The sequence below is a fragment of the Hemibagrus wyckioides genome, linkage group LG15 (assembly GCF_019097595.1).
Source record: "Hemibagrus wyckioides isolate EC202008001 linkage group LG15, SWU_Hwy_1.0, whole genome shotgun sequence".
Lineage (NCBI taxonomy): Eukaryota > Metazoa > Chordata > Actinopteri > Siluriformes > Bagridae > Hemibagrus > Hemibagrus wyckioides.
The window spans coordinates 2,062,024-2,082,500 of record NC_080724.1 but is presented as its reverse complement, the minus strand read 5'-3'; the positions used below and the strand labels follow the sequence as shown (position 1 = coordinate 2,082,500).

Genomic DNA, 20,477 nt, shown 5'->3' with positions numbered 1-20,477 from the left:
AAGAGAACCTCAACATCTTCATGTCATGCACGTACTATTGTCGTGTATTTATAGCTGACATGAACTCTTCAGATATGGGATGTGTGTGAACGTAAAGCTCATGTCTGCTTGTTTCCTGTGATGGACAGCCCAGTCAACACAACACAGTGAAGTCTGGAACGTTTCAAGCCCTGGAGAAGGAGCTGGTGTTTGATATCGACATGACCGACTATGATGATGTCAGAAGCTGCTGCAGGTACTTGAAGATGTTTGGTTATTTTGTCTTATCTCTCTGTTTGATATAGTTACAGTGTGTGTGAATGTTTGTTTGGTTTTTTTCTTTTCTCTTTTCAGTGCTGCAGATATTTGCTCCAAGTGTTGGACTCTGATGACCATCGCCATTCGTATTCTGGATCGGGCGCTGAGAGGTAAGATTTACAGCTGCAGCTAAGAGATGAAGAGAGAGACTGGTGAAGGTTGGTATAGTTTTTTCGAACGGAATTCTTCCCTCTGATTGGACGAGACATCGGTCACTCAGGATCTCCAGGAAGTCCAGCAGTAGCTGCAGCAGTAGAAAGTGGATTGGTGTGTGTATGAACACAGCTCTGCTCTTATAGCGCTCCTTACATCCTTTAATCTGGAACAGTTTGCTCTTCCAAACATACCTGGTGTGTTTTTAGAGATCGCAGACTAATCTTTACTCCATGATACGCTATCAGTATCTCCAACATCACACCATATGAACGTCCTTCATCACAGTAGAGCTGAATCTATTTTCTTATAAAGATAAATATATATGTTTTTTATTGTCTTTAAAAGATTTAAATAATGGTTTAAAGTGAAGGCAGAACTCCACACATGTACAAGAAATAAAGTTAGATACACAGTTTCCTATGTCCTGTAGATCCTGAGTGGCAGATGTCTCGTCCAATCAGAGGGAAGAATTCCATTCGCAAACTATACTGAACTTTTCTGCTGAATCGTCCTTGCATTTTCGGATGAGTTATTGTGTTAGTAACTAATTAAGACTAGAATCATGCAGTATGGAAGAGCAGTTGCTGACATGCTGCTTATTTCTCGTTATGAAACAGAGGACTTTGGCTTCCATCACCTCCTCTGGGTGTACTCAGGCAGGAGAGGAGTGCATTGCTGGGTTTGTGACGAAGCTGCCAGGAAGCTGTCAGTGGCAGCTCGTTCAGCTGTGGCCGAGTATCTCAGCTTAGTCAAGGTGATGCTTGCTTTTACATCCAGAATAGTAGCACTGTGTATTCTGACCCCTTTCTATCAGAACCAGCATTAACCTCTTCAGCAGTTTGAGCAACAGTAGCTCGTCTGTTGGATCGGATCACACGGGCCAGCCTTCTCTCCCCACGTGTATCAATGAGCCTTGACTGCCCATGACCCTGTCACTGGTTCACCACTGTTCCTTCCTTGGACCACTTTAGATAGATACTGACCACTGCAGACCGGGAACACCCCGCAAGTGCTGGTCAGGCATAACATTATGACCACCTGCCTAAAATTGTGTTGCTCCCCATGTTGTTGCCAAAACAGACCTGACCTGTCAAGACATGGACTCCACTAGATCCCTGAAGGTGTGCTGTGGGATCTGGCACCAAAATGTTAGCAGCAGATCCTTGCTGTACGATAACTTGCAGGACTTAAAGGATACTTTTGATAGATACTGACCACTGCAGACCGGGAACACCCCGCAAGTGCTGGTCAGGCATAACATTATGACCACCTGCCTAAAATTGTGTTGCTCCCCATGTTGTTGCCAAAACAGACCTGACCTGTCAAGACATGGACTCCACTAGATCCCTGAAGGTGTGCTGTGGGATCTGGCACCAAAATGTTAGCAGCAGATCCTTGCTGTACGATACTTGCAGGACTTAAAGGATACTTTTGATAGATACTGACCACTGCAGACCGGGAACACCCCACAAGATCTGCAGTTTTGGAGATGCTCTGATCCAGTGGTCTAGCCATCACAATTTGACCCTTCATCAAACTCTCTCAAATCCTTCACTTGTTACCTCATATATCTCACCCACTAACGGGTACCATGACAGTTGTTTCTGTTCAGTTCTGTGACTTTTGTATCATAACCTCCTCTTTTATGTGTATTCAGGGTGGTGAGGAGACGGTGAAGAAAGTTGTGCTATCAGACCCCATTCACCCCTTCATCAGGTTACATACTTGCACCCCTCATAATGTTAGCCGCATGTATTCATCCACAGTGTCTCATCCTTCAATTCTTCTGTTTCTACAGCCAGTCTCTACATGTAGTGGAGCACTACTTCCCTCAGTACGCACTCGTTGAACAGGACCTGTTGGGCAGTAAAGCAAGTGTTGACAAAGTGCTCAGCCTCTTACCTGAAGATATCCTTTATGTCCGAGTTGATGCATTGATTTTTTTTTTTTTTAGCTCTGTATATTTCTAGAGCAGGATGTTAGAGTGGTGATGTTTCTTTAACATTGGATGCACATGTCAGGAAGGAGCTATTAAACACTTACCAGACTGAGAAGAATCCAGTGAAGCGCTGGGAACACCTAAGATCTGCAGCGCACCAGAAACGGGTACATCAGAGGGGCAAAAACTCCCTTTGCATTTGTTTTGAAGAAACGGTTATTGATACAGAACCTTTTTGCTGTACAGTATTGTCAAAATAACAGAATGTGTGGAAATTTTCTTATAAGGACTAGTTTCTGGTTTGTTTATATGCCTAACTTTTTTTGTTTTTTCTTTTGTGGAAACAGACTACCAGTAAAAAGGGAGCTCAGTACTTTGATAAGGAGATCATGCTGCAGTACTGTTACCCACGCCTGGATGTTAATGTCAGCAAAGGGGTCAACCATTTACTGAAAAGTCCATTTAGTGTCCATCCTAAAACAGGTGAGAGGATGAGAGAAAAAGATGTGTGTGGATTGCTCTGTATTCTTAGCTGACCTAGTTGATTCTATTTCTCAAAATATAAACGTATTTATAATCTAGCTTCATGTCTACACTGATCAGGCGTAACATTATGACCGCCTGCCTAATATTGGTGTTGGCCCTGACCCGTCCTGCACTGTGTATTTTGACACCTTTCTATCAGAACCAGCATTAACTTCTTCAGCAATTTGAGCAACAGTAGCTCGTCTGTTGGATCGGATCACACGGGCCAGCCTTCTCTCCCCACGTGCATCAATGAGCCTCGGCCGCCCATGACCCTGTCGCCGGTTCACCACTGTTCCTTCCTTGGACCACTTTTGATAGATACTGACCACTGTAGACCGGGAACACCCCACAAGAGCTGCAGTTTTGGAGATGCTCTGATCCAGTGGTCTAGCCATCACAGTTTGGCCCTTCATCAAACTTAAATCTCAAATCCTTACGCTTGTCCATTTTTCCTGCTTCTAACATCAACTTTGAGGACAAAATGTTGACTTGCTGCCTAATATATCCCACCCACTAACAGGCGCCATGATGAGATCATCATCAGTCTTATTCACTACACCTCTTTGTGGTCATAATATTATGCCTGATCTGTGTACATATCATACTGGTCATTGACGAAGTACCAATAATGACAAGGAAACACTTATTTTCTTCCTGAAGCCAATCTAGTGAAGAATTGTTCTATATTCAGTATTTGAATGATGCAGATTTTTCCTTTAACGTGTGTGTATCCACGCTTCAGGTCGAATTTCTGTACCAATTGACTTGAAAAATCTGGACAAATTTGATCCTTTCGAGGTTCCCACAATCAGGTAGATATTTGTTTACATCCCATTGTTTATAACATGTTGAGTAAATTCATATAAATCATATAATGTGTTGCATAAGAGCGGAAAAATACATAGTCCCTTTGTGGTTTAGTAATGATTGTGATTTAAACTGGAATGAGAACATTAAGGAATATCAGGACAAAGACCATTGCTGGTCTGACCACACATTGTCAATGTGTACAGCCTTATCTGTGAAGAGCTGGACAAACCCTTAGCCAATGAAGAGGAGGACATAAAGGATAAAGAAAATGAAACTGAACCTGGCGAACGGCGCAGAATCAGAGGTAGGTAAACGATGTATGAATATTAATGGACATACTTCAGTGTCTGACACACACACATGCATACACAAGGGTTTCTATTCCTTTTTGTTGTTCCCCTTTCAGATTACAAGCAGACTAGTCTGGCCAAGTATGTGAAGCTCTTTGATCATTTTCTGGATGCGATGGGTCGATCTAGAAAAGGAGAGATGCTAAAGAAAAGTGGTATGTTCCCAAAATAACCCTGTATGGATTTGAAAATCTTTACAGATCGCTATTCAGGTTTATGACTTGAGAAACTGCATTCTTTTTCGCAGATCTCCAGAAAGAATTTTAACTCTGATGGTCCATGACGACTGTTGACCATTCTAAGACCTTGCTGCTTTAATCCCTCACCGATATAACACGGAGTTTGCTAAAAAGAACATTCAGATGTTCTCATTATCTGGATTCTTGTTTGTTTGACCAGAAGTCAATTTTCTGAATTTCATCACGCTGAACAGATTTGTACTGTAAAGAAAATGTCCTTCTGGTCTGTTAAAATGTGCTTGTTTTTATAAGAGTTGTATATTATGTTATTGGAGGAACCAATAAATATTACATTTAAAACTGGCTTCGTAGTGAGCTTTCAAAAATGAACAATTTATTTCCAAGGACTCAACATTTTACAAATGTATAAAACACTAACGATGTACACACATCAAAGAGCTGACTGGACAAACTCCCTGACATGTTTGGGGGGTCCTGCTGTCCAGCTTATCTCAGTCTCTTATTTGGCCATATCAATAAGACTCTGTAGCGATGTCGGAACCCAGGTCTTTTTCCCCTGGACAAACACGACACCCCTCTCCACATAGATAGTGATCCTGCCAAACGTGTACAGTTGCTTTCCCATGTGTCGCTTGCCCATTATAGGCATGAAGACAATGCCATTCTCCTCTGCTTTGGCCTGGATCAGGTCTTTGAAGTTGGTGGGGACGGAGGCTGAGACTGGGCCAGTGACGGGCAGGCGTGGAACACTGCTCTCTACCTCACGCTGTGGGGGTGGTGGTGGCTCATACTGGAAATCTTTCCTCCTCTCGGTCTGGGTCAGATATGCAATGTTTTCCTTTGCTCCAGGCTGCATGTAGCCACCTATGGGACAGAGAACATGGGTAAAGCAAAATCTGAGCTTGGAGTGGACATGCCAGTAGTGAGGGTTCCAATTTTTAAAAACATTTTTTATATTATCCAGATGACAGTATCTTGGGATATGTCCAAAATACGTACTACTGTGAAAAGATATGGATGTGAACATGGTCAAATTTAATATACACTCATATTGACAAAAGACCCCTCTAAATCATTGAATTCAGGGATTGGGCTCAGGCCAGTGAAAGGAACTCTTAATGCTTCAGCATATCAAGACACTTTGGACAATTTCATGCTCCCAACTTTGTGGGAACACAAGGTTTAGGAGTGTGGTTATGGGAATTTTTGACCAGTCCTCTAGAAGTGCATTTGTGAGGTCAGGCACTCATGTTGGACGAGAAGGTCTGGCTCACAGTCTCCACTCTAATTCATCCCAAAGGTGTTCTATGGGGTTGAGGTCAGGACTCTGTGCAGGCCAGTCAAGTTCCTCCACACCAAACTCACTCATCCATGTCTTTATGGACCTTGCTTTGTGCACTGGTGTATAGTCATGTTGGAACAGGAAGGGGTCATCCCCATTAAGAGTTCCTTTCACTGGAACTAAGGGACAAAGCCCAACTGCTGAATTCAATGATTTGGAGGGGTGTCCCAAAACCTTTGGCAATATAGTGTATGTTGGCATCTCTTTTACCCCAAATGGTTAATGAGGATGAATACAGCATAAGATCTTTGAACCCCCCAAAAAATAGCAGGAGTGGGTGGTTTTACTGTCACGCATGTGAAAGTAGACAGTCAGATATAAAACTTTAGTTTGGAGCAAATGAGCACATGTGAGAGAAAAAACAGGGCAAACTGACCTAGTCCAGAGGCTACCGCTCTGTTCATTATGTCTAGGGCTTCATTCAGCTTCTCTTTAATGACAGGGTGACTAATCAGTTGCTCTGACAGCATGCCTTTCCATCCCAGATACCACTTAGTGATCTCCTCATAGTTAGGATTGTTACTCAGCCAGGAGCACAACACCTGCAACAAGAAATAGTTATAAATCCATATAGATCCAAGATATTCACATCATAAAAACAATATTCAACATGTCCATCTCATTTCACTGTAGCATGACGATTATTATTGCTCTCTGTGGCATTACTAAACTCATTAAACCTTTATTTTGGATGATGTCACATGAAATGGGCATAATGTAGAAATAAAATATATAAAATGCCTGGACCTACCTGTAGCCATTTGTTAAAAAAGTGCTTGTCTAGTAATCCCACCATACTGGACAAAGACAACATGCCCTCCCAGTCCATCACCCAGTTGAACGGCTCAATCATCTGTTGATGTGGGTTCACCACCAGCTCCCCGAGACACAGAGCTGCAACACACATGCCCATTAAAATGTATGCCGCTCTAACACCATTTTCTGAAGAATATATTTCCATTAGTAATACAGAAATGTAACCCTAAGGAAATATTTGCAAGTTGGCCCAAACACACACCAAGCTTAGGGACAATGTTTTTGACCATGAAGGCCTCCCAGGCTCCAGGGGTGAAGACGTCTTTCCAAGGCTGCAGGATGAGTCGGGCAGAAGCATCGCTGGGGTGCCAGCGCTGCAGGGCATTTGCCAGCTTGTTGCGTATAGGTGGGTACAGTGGCTCTAGGCGCATCTGCATCTGGGGCAGCCACGGGTGGATCCATGAGTGGATGGGAACTGTGTCAGTCAGTGGGTTCCAGTTATCCACCTGAGGAGCCGCAGGCAGCCAGATTATTATAAAGTTATTATTTTTAAGATGTACCCAATGAATATGGACAATGGTAGCTTAGTGCTCAAACAGTGGACTAAGGCTGTGAGTTCAAATCCCAATACTGCCAAGCAGTCACTGCAAGTCAAGACAAAGCCCTTAGGCTAAGAAAATGAAATCAACGGACCTCTTTCTGTAGCCGAGGGAAGATGAGCTGCTCCAACACATAGTCGAGGATCCAGAGAGGCAGCACAGGGGCCCAGCAGTCCACCAGGTCCACCATAGGACCAACATTTCTGGGCTGCCACTGTGCCACACAGTTCCTTAGCACTGGAACCCACACCTCCCATATCAACCTGCAGATAGACACCCAAATTGTTAGATCTAAGAAGCTAAAGCAATAAAATGTCAAATGAAATAGAAAGTTTTACCTGTGGTAGGGGTCCATGTGGTTGGAATCAGGTGTACTATGTTGAAGTTGTGTACCCTCTAGAATGGCCCTCCACTGACCTACCTCCTCGAAACCATATGAACAGTCCTACACAGAGTGAAATATAACATTAGATTCAAATCCAGAAAGCAAACAGGAAGCTTTTTATCCCTGTAACATTGTTTCCTGCACGCTTTGTCACCTTCAGTGGGTCCCAGTTTCTGAGTTTCTCATTCAGTAGAGGATGTACTACAGATACAGCGAGATCGGCGAGCCCCATGCTCTTGTATTCCTGATAGAAGTGGGTCTGCATCTGCTGGAAGGCCTGGACACACTCTTCAAGGGAGAGTAGAGGGCTGCCTCCTTCACCAGCTGTCTCCAGTCGCTCCACCAGCTCCAGCACCTGTTCTAGACGCTCCACTGCCTCGTTCTCCTCCCTTAACCGTGCCTGCAGGGCTGTGCTCTCGTGCCTCAGAGACACCACTGTATCCTTCTCATGCTGCAAACGTCGAGAGCTCTGCACACAAGTAGTGGAGATATCACCTAGGTTCCGTTAACATGCATAACATGCTGTTCGAATAGTTTCATTTTAACTGTATTAAGATATTTGGCAGATATGAATATGCAGAATGTTTGTATCAGACAGGTATTACAGAGAAAATACACTGACTGTACACAGAGACTGTGTCAGTGAATTATTCCAAAGTAAAATAAATAAATAAATAAATAATACCCTAAATGCATATTGAGTGAGAGAAATAAGACTCACAAAACATATATAATGCGAAACAGAACGCATATACACCAATCAGGCATAACATTATGACCAGTGCCAGGTGAAGTGAATAAGACTGATGATCTCCCAGATGTTAGTGGGTGGGATATATTAGGCAGCAAGTCAACATTTTGTCCTCGAAGTTGATGTTAGAAGCAGGAAAAATGGACAAGCGTAAGGATTTGAGCTTTGAGTTTGATGAAGGGCCAAACTGTGATGGCTAGACCACTGGATCAGAGCATCTCCAAAACTGCAGCTCTTGTGGGGTGTTCCCGGTCTGCAGTGGTCAGTATCTATCAAAAGTAGTCCAGTGGTGAACCGGCGACAGGGTCATGGCTCATTGACACATGTGGGGACAACCAGTTTGAGGTGTTGACTTGGCCTCCAAATTCCCCAGATATCAATGCAATGGAGCGTCTATGAGATGTTCTGGACAAACAAGTCTGATCCATGGAGGCTCCACCTCACAATTTTTAGGACTTAAAGGATCTGCTGCTATCATCTTGGTGCCAGATCCCACAGCACACCTTCAGGGATCTAGTGGAGTCCATGCCTCGACAGGTCAGGGCTGTTTCGGCAGCAAAAGGGGAACCAACGCAATATTGGTTATAATGTTATGCCTGATCAGTGTACATGTTAATGTTAATGCAAGGTGTAAATAATTAAAATGCATCTAATGAACTGCAAACACAGAAACATTTGTACAAGGAAATGAACAATTTGCCCATTTGAATCTATTTAAACATTTATAATGGTTTAATTTTACAGGAATCTAAAAGTCCACCTGTAAAATATCCTGCTCAGTGAGCTCGATGAGCAGTTTGAGGTTGTGTTCGAGTTCTGGCAGAGCAAAACCGGCGCTCTTCTGCTCTCTTGCACTTGCACTCATGGGAGCCTCCTCGGGAATGCTGTGCTTCTGGCTCATCTGACTGTAGCTGTAGTAGACCTTCTGCTCACGACCCGTCATATCAATCACCTTCAAAATCAATAAATAGATTAAAAAAAAAAAAAGTTGTGTTGTATGAAAAGTCTTTCTGGAGATGAACCTTTCCTAATTCCTAATGTCCAGTAATCATGTTAAGCTTTGATATCAGGGTACGTTTGAACAATTTTTAGCAGTTTATTACTCTCACCTTGACTTGGGCAAGTTCTCCAGCTGGTTGGCTCATGCTCTTGTTGGAGAGTTTTCCATGAGCTTTCAGTTCCTCCACAGTTTTGAAGGAGTACTTCGGCTTTTTCTTCCCTGCTCCAGGCTCTTTCCGCCATTGCCCCAAATCCCTCTGAAACTCCTGCAGGCAAATATTAATAAGACGGCGATATTTAAGATGACAGTGCACTTTAAACAGATTCAAGTGTTTTATTCCTGAGAACCGACATTTTGATTAAACCAAAAGCTCTATCCAGAATCAACTCACCTTCTCCTCTTCCTCCTCTGAGTCTACCACTGGAAAGTCCTGAATTGACTGCTGAGTTCTCTCGTTCCCGTAAGCCCCCACTGCTCCTTTTCCTTTACGTACTTTAGCCTCAATTGGGGTTACAATACCTGCAAAAAGCAGCCGAGTGTTTAATCACAGATTAAAATACACTCACTGACGAACGCACTGTAACAGAAAGACACTCTACCCTGTGCGTTTTTTCCAAGGCCTTTGCCCTGGACGTAGCCCATCTTCTGTAGGAGCTTCTGGCCAATGCCTCTTGTGTGTTTCTCCCAGCCACCGATGTCCTGCCCTGGTCGGATATTGCCTGCAAACGTCTTCTGGGAAGTTTTAAAATTTCCACCCTGTAGAAAAACATACAAACATTCTGAACACTGACAGGTGACTTGAACACTAATGATCTCCTCATCATGGCACCTGTTAGTGGGTGGGATATATTAGGCAGCAAGTCAACATTTTGTCCTCAAAGTTGATGTTAAAAGCAGGAAAAATGGACAAGCGTAAGGATTTGAGCTTTGAGTTTGACGAAGGACCAAATTGTGATGGCTAGACCACTGGATCAGAGCATCTCCAAAACTGCAGCTCTTGTGGGGTGTTCCCGGTCTGCAGTGGTCAGTATCTATCAAAAGTATCCTTTAAGTCCTATATGGAGGCCCCACCTCACAACTTACAGGACTTAAAGGATCTGCTGCTAACATCATCAGCACACCTTCAGGGATCTAGTGGAGTCCATGCCTCAATGGGTCAGGGCTGTTTTGGCAGCAAAAGGGGGACCAACACAATATTAGGCAGATGGTCAGATGTTATGGCTGATCAGTGTAATGTGTTACTGCTATCAAATTTAACCTGAAATTATTTGTTTTTTCATTATGATTATGGTTATATTAATATTTAACATTTTTTGTTTCTTTGGCCTATTCACAATGTAGGTAAAAGAAATTTACAAAACATTATACAAATAATTATTTATCCAATAAAGTATTTACTGATAACCTAGAAGCAGACAGTAACACTAACTCTACAATGTACAATTGACTTAATGCTACAACAACAAAGCAGAAAACATAATTTAATGAATGAATTATTTAATTCGGCGTACCGTCTGCAGCTTTCTGGGTGCAGCAGCACGGGGTGGTGGAGGTGCTTCACCATCCTCATCCGAATCATCTGAGCCATGCTGCTCCTTTTTCTCCTCAGCTGCACTCTTCCTCAGACCGGCACTTATGAAGTTCACAGGAGCCGTGTAGTCTTTTGTTCTGTTCAGGATTATACACAGAGACAAAAAGGACAGTGAATTCAGTTATGTTCCTTAAAGACACACAATAAGAGAAGGTTGTGCCTTGTGTATATACACTATGTAGTCTGTTAATAAGGTACACCTATCCTACAGTCCTATGGCTACAGTCACTGGATATTTTATGAGCTACACATACTTTAAACAGTCTCTCTGTGATTAATTGGTGATGGATCCTATCCCAGTACAGCAGTGACACTGGTACGAGTGCATCATACTCAGTCCACTGACAAAATTTTAAATGAAGCGAATGAGCCAATAGCTTTCTTTATTAGAAAGTAAAAAACCCTATCAGATTTTTATACAGGCACATGCAGAGATATAGGGAGTTTTGTTCCATTGCTTTATGGAGATGCACAATAATCAGTGCAACCTGATTTTTTTTTTTTAATGACCACCTGCCTAATATTGTGTTGGTGCTGCCAAAACAGCCCTGACCCGTCCTGCACTGTGTATTCTGACACCTTTCTATCAGAACCAGCATTAACTTCTTCAGCAATTTGAGCAACAGTAGCTCGTCTGTTGGATCGGATCACACGGGCCAGCCTTCTCTCCCCACGTGCATCAATGAGCCTTGACCGCCCATGACCCTGTCCCTTGTTCACCACTCTTCCTTCCTCAGACCACTTTTGATAGATACTGACCACTGCAGTCCATTTTTCCTGCTTCTAACACATCAACTTTAAGGAAAAAATGTTGACTTGCTGCCTAATATATCCCACCCACTAACAGGTGCCATGATGAGGAGACCATCAGTCTTATTCACTTCACCTCTCAGTGGTCATCATGTTATGTCTGATGAGTGTATTCCTGTGTGCTTTCTGGTTTTGTTATATTTCACTCTCTGTAGGACTGTTTATATGGTTTTGAGGAGGTAGGGTATGGGTCAGTGGAGGGCCATTCTAGAGCCTTTACTATTTAGCTTAAGTAAGGATCTGCTGTATTTAAAATATAATAGCAGCAAATAATGTCTGAGATTTACAGTTTGGGTGTCTATGTGCAGGTTGATATGGGAGGTGTGGGCACAGCGGCAGCCCAGAAATGTTGGTTCTATGGTGGACCTGGTGGACAACCGGGCCCCTGTGCTGCCTCTCTGTAGAATAAATGATCATAAGTAGAACAGCAGTGCAGATACCTCTTGCCTCCAAAGCTGGGTCTCTCATCATCTGAATCATGTTCAGCCCAGATGCCGTACGTCGCCTCCTCTTTGGTCTGCCTGTGACGACGTCTGTCTGGATTAAACTCGTTGGCTAGATCCCATTCAGAAATCTCGAACTTCTCGATTTCGACCCCATCCTCTTCCTCGTCCTCTCCTCTACGCCCATACAGATGGGACATGGACATAATTCTGTAGGAATCAAAACACAGCTTAAAGCATGGATCTGATTTTTTTTGTATAAACAAGGTATTTAACTAGGAAAATAAATAGCTACGCTGTGCAGAAATTAACTTTACCTGTAACAGCTCAGAGCTGGTTATAATGAACCAGAAATTGTTAGGTGTACTGTCACTACTAGATCCGTACCAGAAACACGAGTCGTACTGCGCATGTGCGGTCGGCAACGACATGCGCGACACTGCTGCCAACAATACTTTATAACATCATATTATTAGTAGTGTTATAACAACAATATTATAAACACCTGCCGTATCGATATACTGCCGTGAATCGTTTCGTGCATTTTCCCCGCACATGCGCAGTACAAATCATGTTTTCCGTCCCTACGGATCGACATGTAGCGTTACGTTAGCTAGCCACATTGATGCTAATTATTATTTTTTTTCAAAATAATTAGCAACAACTAGCTAAGCTCGCGAGATGTGGCTAACATGTTAATACAAACACCGTTCGCTTTTCATAATGTGCTTTTAGAAAAAGAAAAAACTCACCTTATTACGCTATAACTTCTTCAAACAGCCGGCTAGCTAATAAACATCTGCCCTAGCAAGAAGCAGCGACTTCCCGTCTGACGTCATCGCGTACCGGAACAACAATTTTTGACGTGAACGTGACGTAAGGGTCAGGAGCTCTCTCTCTCAGCCATCTTGGACCCCGAGCTCGAACCTAAGTAAGTGTTTCTTGTCTTCAATCTTCTGACATCCAGCGTTTCTAGACGGTTTCGGTCGCTCACACGTTACCCGTGCGCTTGCTTTAGAAGTCTTCTCCCGTACGCGGTAAATATTTCCGTGAAATAACTTGGCGATGTTGTGAAAATCTCGTGTTAATGGAATCGACAGGCAGTTCAAAATGGGCGAGCTGTAGCAGTGGCCTGACTCGACTTGCCTTTAGCTCGGTCATGTCCGCTTCTTAGTTATTATTAATAATTATTGCTAATTAATGCTGCTATCAGGGTTCATTTTGCTTTCTGTTGCAGTTTGGTATGTCAGTGTGCACTTTTTAGAAGTTAAACAGGTTTAAAAAAAAAAAAAGCGCGACATGTTCATCTCACCTGCAGTGCTACATGCTAGCTAACGCCGGCTGAGCTGTAACTGCAGCCATGTACACTTTCTCTCTGATTAAAAGTAGCACACAAGTTGTTTATTTTCTAGGATTAAGTCTCTTTTCTCCTATATTTATAGCCTCTTTAGACAAAGCAGCTTGTTTACGATCCATATCTCCTTCCGATCACGTGGAAATAAAACGTCTTGCCTTAATATAGAGCGTTATAACCAAACGACTGACTAGTGTGGGTTTATAAATGCTTAATAAACGTTATTAGGGTTTATAAAATAGGATATTCATGCAAACCCCGGGTGCATGTTATTAAACATTTATAAATGAAAGGGGGGGCAAACAGAAAACTAATTCAAATTAAAATGTTCATTTCGGAGCACTCGAAGGCTTTTTATAGAAGTTTGTTCTTTCTCATTTAATAAGGAAACTGTCATAGACTGTTATAAATCCAAAATCCAACAGTTTTGTAATAAGTTGCTGTAATAAGCATATCAGAATAGAAACAGGAAATGTCACGAATGCAGAATGACATTAAATATGTTTTAATGTGATTTGGAAAGAAAAAAACATTTCATAATGACACTTGATGTGTAGAAAAGGGGTTTGTGGTAGCTTAAGTGGTTAAGGCTCTTGGTTGTTGGTCAGAAGATCAGGGTTCAAGCCCCAGCGCTGCCACTGTTGGGCCCTTGAGCACGGCCCCCAGTGCTCTGACCCCAACCCCCAAGGATGGGATATGCGCAGAAAGCATTTTACTCTATATGTGACAAAGACAACTTGGGCATTAAGCCTTCTAGGGGTCAGTGTAATGACCGTGTGGACAGAAATTACACTGCCTTTAAAGTTGCTCACGGATAATTTGGTTGCTGTGAGTGGTCAAAAGCAGTGAAGTTAAACCCTTTTGTGACCTTTAAATCATACTTTAATAAAATAAGTAATGTCCTAAACATGACTGTTTCAAAGCACTTTGGTCAAATTGTATGATTTATTACCTGTCCAGTGACGCGTAATGTATTCCTGTAATGTCTGCTTGTGTCATGTACACTCAAACACAGTACATGTTGGTCTAGTGTAACACATTGCTTGTGGTTGTTGTTTCAGCCAACAATGCCAGGTGAAGCCACAGAAACTGTCCCAGTGACAGAGCAGGAGATGCAGCAGCCCCAAGTGGAGACGGGTTTGTATTAACACTCAGATTATACTTCACTCCAACAAAAAGGGATCCTGGAGCTTTTTATTTTGAGCTATATTCCTTAATCTGTTTTAAAAAAGTGAAAGATGTGGTTCTTCTGGTATTGCCACCTGTTTCTGCCACTCTTTAAATTTTTAAACCCCCCACCCCCCAGAAGTGACCAGCTGTTGTGACCTCTGTGTTGCATGGAGGGTTGTCTTTCTGGTTTCGTGTATTGGGTGAATTCAGATTCAGAGATTTATGCTTTAAAATACAAAAAAATCTGATCCAGGATCTCTATTTTAGACTAAGAATGTAACATAGCAGTCTTAACTGTGTTTCACCTGCATGAGGGTGATTTACTTATTTATTTAAAGCATGTCTTTAATTGCATGGGATATGTTCAGTACAAGTGTGTGTAAGTACTCATGTAGTGTTTGTCTAAAGTACACATTAGTTTTGCAAATGCAATATGTGGCAATAAATTTAGTAAATATTACAAACCAAAAATACACTATTGCCAAAAGTTTTGGCAATGTAGTGTATAGAATAGGGAAAATAAAAAGACTTAAAAGAAAATATCTAAATTCATTACATAATGGCTTAGCTCTATTCATGTCATTTAAAATGGAGGTGTGTAAAGGAAATTAATGATCTTGATGACTAAAATGCTTCAATACACAGTTCCTTTTAACCCAACAGCAGCTAGTTAGGGTCAGCACAAAATGTCTGAATTCCGAACCTGTTATCCGTACTTTATGCTGTTTAGGAGCTCTGTGCCTTTGAAAGTGGGCAGTAGAATGGGGTGGGAGAATTTATAGCCTATCATACATAGTGAAGAAATGCAGAAAGAGAATTGTCAGTATGCCTTGCTAGATTTAGGATTCATAGGAACTTTGTTTTATGGAGGCCTTTCTGTGTAAAGGGGACCACTGGACCCAAAAGCGTCTGTGTGCATGGCTGTATTACACAACTGTGATATGCACAGTGATGGTTGTAACAGGAGTAAATGTGGGGATTTAGGGCTAGTTGAAACTTTTGGGCCCCATTTATCATCTTAAAGGTTTAACATGATGTATAACTTGTCTGTTAGCCTTTCTAATCGATTAAAAGTGCGGTATAGGTGTGATTGTTGGAGCTGGTGGTCATCTTTTTGGTCTGAAGGTTTGGAGGTTTTCATGTATGCTTTGTGAGTGTGTATTAAAAGTGGTGGTTTGACGTCACCACAATGCACTGTGTGTTAAGCTGACCCAGATCATAACACTGCAGTGTTTTAATGGTATTTTGGTTGATTAAATCCTGCGCATGTTTTAACCAAATCCGAGTGAGGTGTGTGAAGAGGTCTGCCCTTGCCCTAACCCGCATGGATATGGATTACTGTCCATGCACTTGTGGCATTTCCACTGTATCAACTTAAGCCACTTTATTCTCCTCAGCTGCTGCTGCTGCTTCAGTTCCTTCTGGTTCTAAGCCAAAGGCTAAAGGGGCTAAGGCTGGCTCATCTCCACACACTTCTGCCCCCAAACCCGTTCCCGTGGGCCGCAAGAAGCGCTCCTCACTTTCTGCTTCTTCCTCTTCTCCCACTTCACCCAAATCAGCCTCTGGCCCTCGTGCCACCCCACCTTGTTCTCCACTAACATCTCCTTCAGCTAGCTCTCCAGGTGCAGGGAAGCCTGAGGCAAGTGTTCCGAAGGTTGTGAAGGCTGGTAAACAGGCAAAACCCAAGAAAGCAGATTTTAAGCTTGCTGAACCTCAACAGGTAACCCGACCTTCTGCTGCACCTTCAGAGGCTAAAACAGAACCGGAGTCTTCCCCAACCTCTCCCAAGGTGGACCCTCTATCTGTAACTCCAGTAGAGACAAAACCAACAAAAGATGCAGGTCCTACAGCAGCCTCTCCTAAAAGTACTATTGCTGCTCCAGTGAAGGCAAAACAGGAGAAGGGTAAAGCAGCTCCTTCAGTGAAAGCTGAAGCACCTGCTTCTGCTAAAGATGTCCCAGCTCCAGTAGAGGAAAAAACAGAGAAGGTTGAAGCAACTACCTCAGCTTCAGTGGAGGTAAAACCAACAAAAGATGCAGGTCCTACAGCAGCTTCTCCTAAAGGTACTGCTCCCACGAAGGCAAAACCGGAGAAGGGTGCTTCAACTTCTCCAGTGAAAGCTGAAGCACCAGTTTTAGCAAAGGTTGTGCCTTCTCCAGTGGAGGCAAAGCCTGTGAAGGGTGAAGCAGCTGGCCCGACCCCACCTGCAGGTGATGTGCAGGTGAAAGGTGTTGTACCTGCTCCAGTACAGGCAAAACCAGAGAAGGTTGAAGCAACTACCTCAGCTGTGGCAGAGGTAAAACCAGCAAAAGATGCAGGTCCTACAGCAGCCTCTCCTAAAGGTACTGCTCCAGGGAAGGCAAAACAGGAGAAGAGTGCTGCAGCTTCTCCAGTGAAAGCTGATGTACCAAAAGGTGTCCCCAAACCAGTGAAGAGTGAAGCTGCTGCCCCAACCTCAGCTCCAGTTGATGTGAAACAGGTGAAAGGAGTTGCACCTGCACCAGCTAAAGATGTCCAGTCTCCAGTGGAGAAAAAACTAGTGAAGGATGAAGCAGCTGCCCCAGCCCCAACTCCAGTTGATGTGAAACAGATGAAAGGTGCTGCACCAGCCTCTTCCAAAGTGGCCATCCCTGCCACAGTGGATGCAAAACCATTAGAGGGTGTACCACCTACTCCTGTAGCTCCTGAGGCTTTTAAAGTAGTTTCCAAGACCGCTGTCCCTGCACCCAAATCATATTCTGAGGTTGTGGCTTGTAGCCCACCCAAACAACCAGAGGTACCAAAGGTTGTTCGGGAGGCCCCAGTAGCACCTAAAGGGCCAGAAGCCCCAAAAGCTCCAACAGTTATTTCAGAAACCCCTAAGATTGCTGAAGTTCCCAAAGCTGCTCCTGAATCTCCAGAGGCTAAGCCTGTACCTGCCGCCTCTCCGGCACAAAAAGCAAAGTCAGCTTCAGTGGCTCCTAAAGGAAATGCAGAGGTCCCCAAAAAGTCAAGTGTTGCTCCATCTAATGCAGCAACCCCACCTCAGTCTTCCACTGCTCCACTGGCGGATGAAGATGAACTTCCTCCTCTAATTCCACCTGAGAAGTCTGAGACACTGCCCGTTTTCCAGCCACAACCTGTAGCCGAGGCTCCACCTAAAGTAGTTAAAGCTGTTGTGCCTCCAGCTGGTCCTAAACCCAGTGTAACACCCGCTAAGCCTCAGCCTGACCCTACACCAGTTAAAGCCGCACCCAAACTGGAACCAGTAATCAAGAACGACAAGGGTATTACTCTGTCTCTGTCTTTCTGTGCCTTTAGCCTCGAATGTGGGTTTGAATGACTACTTTTTCAGTGTGGTCATGGTGACCAGACCGTTAACTATGGTTCTATCACCGTGTCCACTGAATATATTGGAGGGGAACTGTGAGCGGGTTTAAACGCGTCTGTGAACATAACGTGATTAGCTTTTTAGGTTGAAAATGGAGGAATGCTCTAAGGTCAATGTTGCAGGTTTGGGTCTTTTGGTAAAGTTAACATTGCAAATCTGGTGAACAAATGCACTTAAATGAACAAATATTGACATTTCTAATATAGATGAGACCTAGCAGTTTCAAAACCTTAATTTTAATGATGTGGTTTCATCCTGGACAAAATGTTATGTTAAATACAAAAATAGGCTTACTATATGATTTGCAGAGCACCTGTTTACTTATTGCTTTTGCTTTCATGCTTATGGTGAAAGTGTCCCTTATACACTTTAATAATGCTAATACATAGCTAGGAATGTTGGGCTACTATATTTTAGATTGTTTCCAATATGCACATATACACTGATCAGGCATAACCTTCTGAGTGAAGTGAATAAGACTGATGATCTCCTCATCATGGCACCTGTTAGTGGGTGGGATATATTAGGCAGCAAGTCAACATTTTGTCCTCAAAGTTGATGTTAGAAGCAGGAAAAATGGACAAGCGTAAGGATTTGAGCTTTGAGTTTGACGAAGGACCAAATTGTGATGACTAGACCACTGGATCAGAGCATCTCCAAAACTGCAGCTCTTGTGGGGTGTTCTGTTTCTCAAATTGATGAAGTTAATGCTGGTTCTGATAGAAAGGTATCAGAATACACAGTGCAGGATGGGTCAGGGCTGTTTTGTCAGCACCAACAGAATATTAGTGGTCATAATGTTATGCCTGATCTGTATATAGATTAGATTAATTCAACATTGTCACTGCACATGTGGGTACAAGGCAACGAAATACAGTTAGCATCTAACCAGAAGTGCATTTTTGCAGTCCAAATAATTAGCATATATAATAAGTATATAACTAAGTAATTTGCATATATAAACAATATACAAAAATATATAAATAATTTGCATATATAACAGTATACAGTGGGAGGTAAATGCAATGAGTGCAAATGATTATAGTGGTGCAATAAAGAAGGTATTGTATACCATGATAATAATTAAATATGTATACAGAGGAGTATATACACACACTCCTATAACATTAATCTGTTACATTAAGTAGCTTCTGGGTTTTATTTTCAAGGGTCCGGCACTGAATCAGACAGTGATGAATCTGTTCCTGAACTGGAGGAGCAGGATTCTGCACAGACACAGACACAGCAGGCACAGGTAGGAAGTACAACACGTAAAAGCTATGGAAACTATCAGGGATCATTTGTATAATTTTACATATATATATATATGTGTGTGTGTGTGTATATGTAAACAAATTATTTTATCCTTTTCACAGCTTGCAGCTGCTGCTGAAATTGATGAGGAGCCTGTCAGTAAAGCCAAACAAAGCAGAAGTGAAAAGAAAGCAAGAAAGGTAGGAGCGGGGCATGTTGCATGGTTGTTTTGTTATCCTTATCCAGAAGCTAAGCATTTTCATCTGACTTGTATTTTATTAGGCAATGTCCAAACTGGGTCTCAGACAAGTGACAGGAGTTACCAGGGTAACCATTCGCAAGTCTAAGAACATTCTGTTCGTCATCACCAAACCAGACGTCTACAAAAGCCCTGCTTCAGACACTTACATTGTCTTTGGAGAGGCTAAGGTAAGCACTGAGAGGATTGTTATATATTATGCATAAGAAATAGTAAAAGCTGAAGCGTTTCTGTTCATTTTCCTCCTCTTTGTGATGATTTAAACAGTTTGACTTTCGTTCTTCTGAATCTCATGAAGCCAAACTTACTGTTCTGAAAAGGAGATTTTGGTCATTTTTTTTAATTCAAAGCTAAATATTTTTACAAGATGGAATAAATTACGTTTTGTGCTTCTTAGATCGAGGACTTGTCCCAGCAAGCTCAGTTGGCTGCTGCAGAGAAGTTCAAGGTCCAGGGAGAAGCCGCATCAAACATCCAAGAAAGCACACAGACGCCCACAGTACACGAGGAAAGCGAAGAGGAAGAGGTCAGGAAATTCTTTTCATCGCTATGCCCAGTCTAGCAAAATACCAATATTTACCATGTCAGGGGAAATCCGCTTTGTGCTTCCGGGAGACACGTGCTAAAAGTAATACGTTTGTTTGATTTCAAGGTTGACGAGACCGGAGTAGAGGTTAAGGACATCGAGCTGGTCATGTCTCAAGCCAACGTATCACGGGCAAAGGCTGTTCGTGCGCTGAAGAATAACAACAACGACATCGTCAATGCCATTATGGTGAGTTTTTAGGCCATTTCATCACTTCCAATGTTCAGAAATACTTCTGTGATGATTCTATAGCATGACTTTCGTTCTTCTGAGTGTGCTGAAGCCAAATATCTGTTCTGAGAAAAGCTGTTGATTTTTCATAACTACATGATTCATACACATGGCTTAATAAATCCTTTTTTTTTTTTTTTTTTTTTTTACAGGAATTGACGATGTAGGTGGATATCAGAGCAGGGCAGAATGTGATGTTGCTGAATTAATCTACACTATTTGTACAATTTATACCCAAGAGAAATAAAGTTTGGTTCATGGCTCTATTGTCTGGTTTATTGTATTTGTGTAATGGG

General features: G+C 42.6%; 3 protein-coding genes and 2 non-coding genes across 7 annotated transcripts in view; 4 read left to right on the top strand and 1 right to left on the bottom strand.

Moving 5' to 3' along the window:
- The window catches only part of prim1 (DNA primase subunit 1), an 11,825-nt gene extending 7,210 nt beyond the window's left edge, over positions 1-4,615 (top strand). Inside the window, exons 3-13 of the mRNA XM_058409380.1 lie at positions 129-235; positions 334-407; positions 1,071-1,207; positions 2,111-2,169; positions 2,252-2,361; positions 2,468-2,559; positions 2,740-2,875; positions 3,663-3,732; positions 3,934-4,034; positions 4,137-4,235; positions 4,328-4,615. Of these exons, the coding sequence (XP_058265363.1) occupies positions 129-235; positions 334-407; positions 1,071-1,207; positions 2,111-2,169; positions 2,252-2,361; positions 2,468-2,559; positions 2,740-2,875; positions 3,663-3,732; positions 3,934-4,034; positions 4,137-4,235; positions 4,328-4,347 (1,005 nt within the window). The 3' untranslated portion in view covers positions 4,348-4,615. The remainder of the gene's footprint in view (positions 1-128; positions 236-333; positions 408-1,070; positions 1,208-2,110; positions 2,170-2,251; positions 2,362-2,467; positions 2,560-2,739; positions 2,876-3,662; positions 3,733-3,933; positions 4,035-4,136; positions 4,236-4,327) is intronic.
- A 16-nt stretch (positions 4,616-4,631) lies between these two features.
- tfip11 (tuftelin interacting protein 11) lies at positions 4,632-12,824 on the bottom strand. Of its 2 annotated transcripts, none has more exons than XM_058409377.1 (14): positions 12,710-12,824; positions 11,955-12,167; positions 10,625-10,781; positions 9,713-9,869; positions 9,505-9,632; positions 9,223-9,378; positions 8,874-9,065; positions 7,517-7,831; positions 7,316-7,422; positions 7,072-7,240; positions 6,641-6,884; positions 6,374-6,516; positions 5,999-6,164; positions 4,632-5,144 (listed from the first exon to the last, which is right to left on the bottom strand). In XM_058409377.1, the coding sequence occupies exons 2-14, from the start codon at positions 12,161-12,163 to the stop codon at positions 4,780-4,782; spliced, it is 2,508 nt and encodes an 835-aa protein (XP_058265360.1). In that variant the 5' UTR covers positions 12,164-12,167; positions 12,710-12,824; the 3' UTR covers positions 4,632-4,779. The 2 variants fall into 2 exon arrangements, with proteins under 2 accessions (XP_058265360.1, XP_058265361.1); XM_058409378.1 differs by lacking the exon at positions 12,710-12,824 and adding an exon at positions 12,275-12,690.
- On the top strand, positions 12,748-20,443 carry naca (nascent polypeptide associated complex subunit alpha). 2 transcript variants are annotated; one of them, XM_058409375.1, is made up of 9 exons: positions 12,748-12,888; positions 14,373-14,448; positions 15,879-17,747; positions 19,021-19,106; positions 19,228-19,305; positions 19,388-19,534; positions 19,762-19,890; positions 20,017-20,139; positions 20,334-20,443. In XM_058409375.1, the coding sequence occupies exons 2-9, from the start codon at positions 14,379-14,381 to the stop codon at positions 20,346-20,348; spliced, it is 2,517 nt and encodes an 838-aa protein (XP_058265358.1). In that variant the 5' UTR covers positions 12,748-12,888; positions 14,373-14,378; the 3' UTR covers positions 20,349-20,443. The 2 variants fall into 2 exon arrangements, with proteins under 2 accessions (XP_058265358.1, XP_058265359.1); XM_058409376.1 differs by lacking the exon at positions 15,879-17,747 and having other exon boundaries at positions 12,805-12,888.
- On the top strand, positions 19,611-19,685 carry LOC131366475 (small nucleolar RNA SNORD59). Its single transcript, XR_009206820.1, has one exon. It is a non-coding gene; the product is annotated as a small nucleolar RNA SNORD59 (small nucleolar RNA).
- On the top strand, positions 20,183-20,255 carry LOC131366474 (small nucleolar RNA SNORD59). Its single transcript, XR_009206819.1, has one exon. It is a non-coding gene; the product is annotated as a small nucleolar RNA SNORD59 (small nucleolar RNA).
- Positions 20,444-20,477: the final 34 nt, after the last annotated feature.

Coding starts and splice junctions, on each gene's coding strand:
- tfip11 (XM_058409377.1), bottom strand. CDS start 12,163: ATGTCCATGTCCCATCTGTATGGGCGTAGAGGAGAGGACGAGGAAGAG. Junction 9,633..9,712: donor CCTTGGAAAAAACGCACAGG/GTAGAGTGTCTT, acceptor TGCTTTTTGCAG/GTATTGTAACCCCAATTGAG. Junction 9,066..9,222: donor GAGAACTTGCCCAAGTCAAG/GTGAGAGTAATA, acceptor TTGATTTTGAAG/GTGATTGATATGACGGGTCG.
- naca (XM_058409375.1), top strand. CDS start 14,379: ATGCCAGGTGAAGCCACAGAAACTGTCCCAGTGACAGAGCAGGAGATG. Junction 19,107..19,227: donor CACAGACACAGCAGGCACAG/GTAGGAAGTACA, acceptor TCCTTTTCACAG/CTTGCAGCTGCTGCTGAAAT. Junction 19,891..20,016: donor AGGAAAGCGAAGAGGAAGAG/GTCAGGAAATTC, acceptor TTTGATTTCAAG/GTTGACGAGACCGGAGTAGA.